Source organism: Wolffia australiana, chromosome 2, assembly GCF_029677425.1.
Source record: "Wolffia australiana isolate 7733 chromosome 2, ASM2967742v1".
NCBI lineage: Eukaryota > Viridiplantae > Streptophyta > Magnoliopsida > Alismatales > Araceae > Wolffia > Wolffia australiana.
Window position 1 is genome coordinate 12,432,442 of NC_135836.1, and position 3,763 is coordinate 12,436,204.

The 3,763-nt window shown below is 59.8% G+C and overlaps 1 protein-coding gene across 1 annotated transcript; it reads left to right on the top strand.

The window, feature by feature from the left end:
* On the top strand, positions 1–2,901 carry LOC144716888 (subtilisin-like protease SBT1.6). The gene is made up of 2 exons (XM_078592155.1): positions 1–769; positions 1,224–2,901. Exons 1-2 carry the CDS (start codon positions 32–34, stop codon positions 2,772–2,774), a joined length of 2,289 nt encoding a protein of 762 aa, XP_078448281.1. The 5' UTR covers positions 1–31; the 3' UTR covers positions 2,775–2,901.
* Positions 2,902–3,763: the final 862 nt, after the last annotated feature.

The following is a 3,763-nucleotide window of genomic DNA, read 5'->3' on the forward strand; positions in this document are numbered from 1 at the left end:
CCCCCCCCACAACCCATCCAAACCCACAACCATGGCGCCCTCTCTCCCCATCCTCCTCCTCCTCCTCCTCCTCCTCTGCACTCTTCAACACCCCCCCGCCATAGCCTCCGACCTCCCAAAGACCTACATTATCCGCGTAGACCACTCCTTCAAGCCCTCCGTCTTCCCCACCCACGCCCACTGGTACGCCGCCTCCCTCCTCCCCGTCCCGTCCCGTCCCCTCCACCTCTACCGCACCGTCTTCCACGGTTTCTCCGCCGTCCTCCCGCCCCGCGCCGCCGCCGCCCTCGCCCGCCACCCCGCCGTGCTCGCCGTCCTCCCCGACCGCCGCCGCCCCCTCCACACCACCCGCTCGCCCCAGTTCATCGGCCTCCGCACCCGCCTCGGCCTCTGGTCCGACTCCGACTACGGCTCCGACGTCGTCATCGGCGTTCTAGACACCGGCGTCTGGCCCGAGCGCCGCTCCTTCTCCGACGTCAACCTCGGCCCCGTCCCGTCCCGTTGGAAGGGTTCCTGCGAGTCCGGCCCTTCCTTTCCCTCCTCTCTCTGCAACAACAAGCTCGTCGGCGCCCGCTTCTTCTCCCAGGGACACGCCGCCTCCGCCATTAACGCCACCGCCGAGTTCTTCTCCCCCCGCGACGCCGACGGCCACGGCACTCACACCGCGTCCACCGCCGCTGGCCGCCACGCCTTCGACGCTAGCCTCGGCGGGTACGCCGCCGGCATCGCCAAGGGCGTCGCCCCCAAATCCCGCCTCGCCGTCTACAAAGTATCTCCCCCTTCCCTTCGATAAAAATTCAATCTTTCTGCCTGTCGAAGGGATTAACTTCCCTTCCATTCGATAAAAACCCAATCTTTCTGCCTGTCGAAGGGATTAACTTCGTTTCCCTTTGATAAGAATTCAATCTTTCTGCTTGTCGAAGGGATTAACTTCCCTTTTCTTCGATAAAAACCCAATCTTTCTGCCTGTCGAAGGGATTAACTTCATTGCCCTTCGATAAAAATCCAATTTTTCTGCGTGTCAAAGGGGTTAACTTCACTTCCCTTCGATACGAATTCAATCTTTCTGCCTCTCTCCGCCTGTTCAATGGATTAACTTCACTTCCCTTCGATAAAAATCCAATCTTTCTGCCTCTCTCTGCCTGTTCAAGGGATTAACTTGCCTTCCCTTCGATAAAAATTCAATCTTTCGAGCTTCGCTTAATGGGTTTTTGCTCGTGAAGGTCTGCTGGCGGGGGGCGGGATGCATGGACTCGGACATTCTCGCCGGGTTCGACGCCGCGGTCGCCGACGGCGTCGACGTGATCTCGGTGTCGATCGGGGGCGGGGACGGCGGGGCCGCGCCGTTCTACCTCGACCCGATCGCGATCGGGTCCTTTGGCGCGACCGCGCGGGGGGTGTTCGTCTCGTCCTCGGCCGGCAACGACGGCCCGGCGAGCATGTCCGTGACGAACCTCGCGCCGTGGCTGACCACGGTCGGCGCCGGCACCATCGACCGGACCTTCCCGGCCGAGCTCGTCCTCGGCGACGGCCGCCGGGTCGCGGCCGTCTCGCTCTACTCCGGCTCGAACCTTCTCTCGCCGCTCCCGCTGGTCTACCCCGGCGCGACCGGCGGGCTCTCCGCGGCCCTCTGCATGGACGGCGCCCTCGACCCGGCGATGGTCCGCGGCGCGGTCGTGGTCTGCGAGCGGGGGAGCAGCCCGCGGGCCGCCAAGGGTGAGGTGGTCCGAGCCGCGGGCGGCGCCGCCATGGTCCTCGTCAACGGGCTCGCCTACGGGGAAGGGCTTATCGCGGACGCGCACGTCCTCCCGGCTTGCGCGGTCGGCGCGGACGAGGGCGGCGCGGTGAAGGCCTACGCTTCCGCCGGCAACGCCACCGCCTCCATCGTCTTCCTCGGGACCGAGATCGGGGTAAAGCCCGCGCCTTTGGTGGCCTCTTTCTCGGGCCGCGGTCCAAGCGGGCTCGCCCAGGGCGTGCTCAAGCCGGACCTGGTCGCGCCCGGCGTGAACATCCTCGCGGCCTGGACCGCCGCCGTGGGTCCGTCCGGGCTCGCCGGCGACGACCGGGTGACGGAGTTCAACGTGCTGTCGGGGACCTCCATGGCCTGCCCGCACGTCGCCGGGGCCGCCGCGCTGCTCAAGTCCGCGCACCCGTCGTGGAGCCCCGCCGCGGTCCGGTCCGCGCTGATGACCACCGCCGCCGTGGAGGACAACCGGCGACTCCCGCTGGCCGACGAGGCCACCGCGCGGCCCGCCACGGCGCTCGACTTCGGGGCCGGGCTCGTGAACCTGGACCGCGCCATGGACCCCGGCCTGGTCTACGACCTGCGCACGCGGGACTACGTCGAGTTCCTCTGCGCTGTCGGGTACGAGCCCAAGCCGATCGAGGTGATCGCGCACGAGCCGGTGGCTTGCCCGGAGGAGAGGCCCGCGGCGGAGAACTTCAACTACCCGTCCTTCTCCGTGCTCTTCGACGGCGGGGCCGGGAATCTGAGCAAGAGCTTCGCGCGCAGGGTGAAGAACGTGGGGAAGCCCGACTCGGTGTATCGCGCCGAGGCGAGGGTCTTCGCCAAGGGGGTGGAGGTGAGGGTGAAACCCGGGAAGCTGGTGTTTTCGCCGGGGGTGACCGAGCTCGGCTTCGTGCTCAGCGTGTCGGCGGACGCTCGGGCTATGAAGCTCGGCGACGACGGCGCCGCCTTCGGCTTCCTCTCCTGGTCCGACGGCGAGCACCTCGTCAGAAGCCCCATCGTCGTCTCCAGGATGCTAATCTCTTGAGCCACTCTCTGTATATAATCTCCTGTTTCTTGTTCGTTAATCGTTACTCTTCTATTTTGTAGTGTTTCTTAGCTTCCACGTTCTGTACAATGACATTTATCTTTGTTCTTGTAGGTTCGACCGATAATATCGTTGTTGTTCTCTTATGTTCAATCTTTGCTTCCACGTTCTGTACAATGAGATTATCGTCCTCGAGTGTTTGGAGATTGGACCGCTAATATCGTTCTTCGCCTCTTGTCTTCAATCTTTGCTTCCACGTTCTGTACAATGAGATTATCGTCCTCGAGTGTTTGGAGATTGGACCGCTGATATCGTTCTTCGCCTCTTGTCTTCAATCTTTGCTTCCACGTTCTGTACAATGAGATTATCGTCCTCGAGTGTTTGGAGATTGGACCGCTGATATCGTTCTTCGCCTCTTGTCTTCAATCTTTGCTTCCACGTTCTGTACAATGAGATTATCGTCCTCGAGTGTTTGAAGATTGGACCGATAATATCCTTCTTCTTCTCTTTTGTTCAATCTTTAATTCCACGTTCTGTACAATGAGATTATCGTCCTCGAGTGTTTGGAGATTGGACCGCTGATATCGTTCTTCGCCTCTTGTCTTCAATCTTTGCTTCCACGTTCTGTACAATGAGATTATCGTCCTCGAGTGTTTGAAGATTGGACCGATAATATCCTTCTTCTTCTCTTTTGTTCAATCTTTAATTCCACGTTCTGTACAATGAGATTATCGTCCTCGAGTGTTTGGAGATTGGACCGCTGATATCGTTCTTCGCCTCTTGTCTTCAATCTTTGCTTCCACGTTCTGTACAATGAGATTATCGTCCTCGAGTTTTTGAAGATTGGACCGATAATATCCTTCTTCTTCTCTTTTGTTCGATCTTTAATTCCACGTTCTGTACAATGAGATTATCGTCCTCGAGTGTTTGGAGGTTAGACCGATAATATCCTTCTTCTTCTCTTTTGTTCAATCTTTAATTCCACGTTC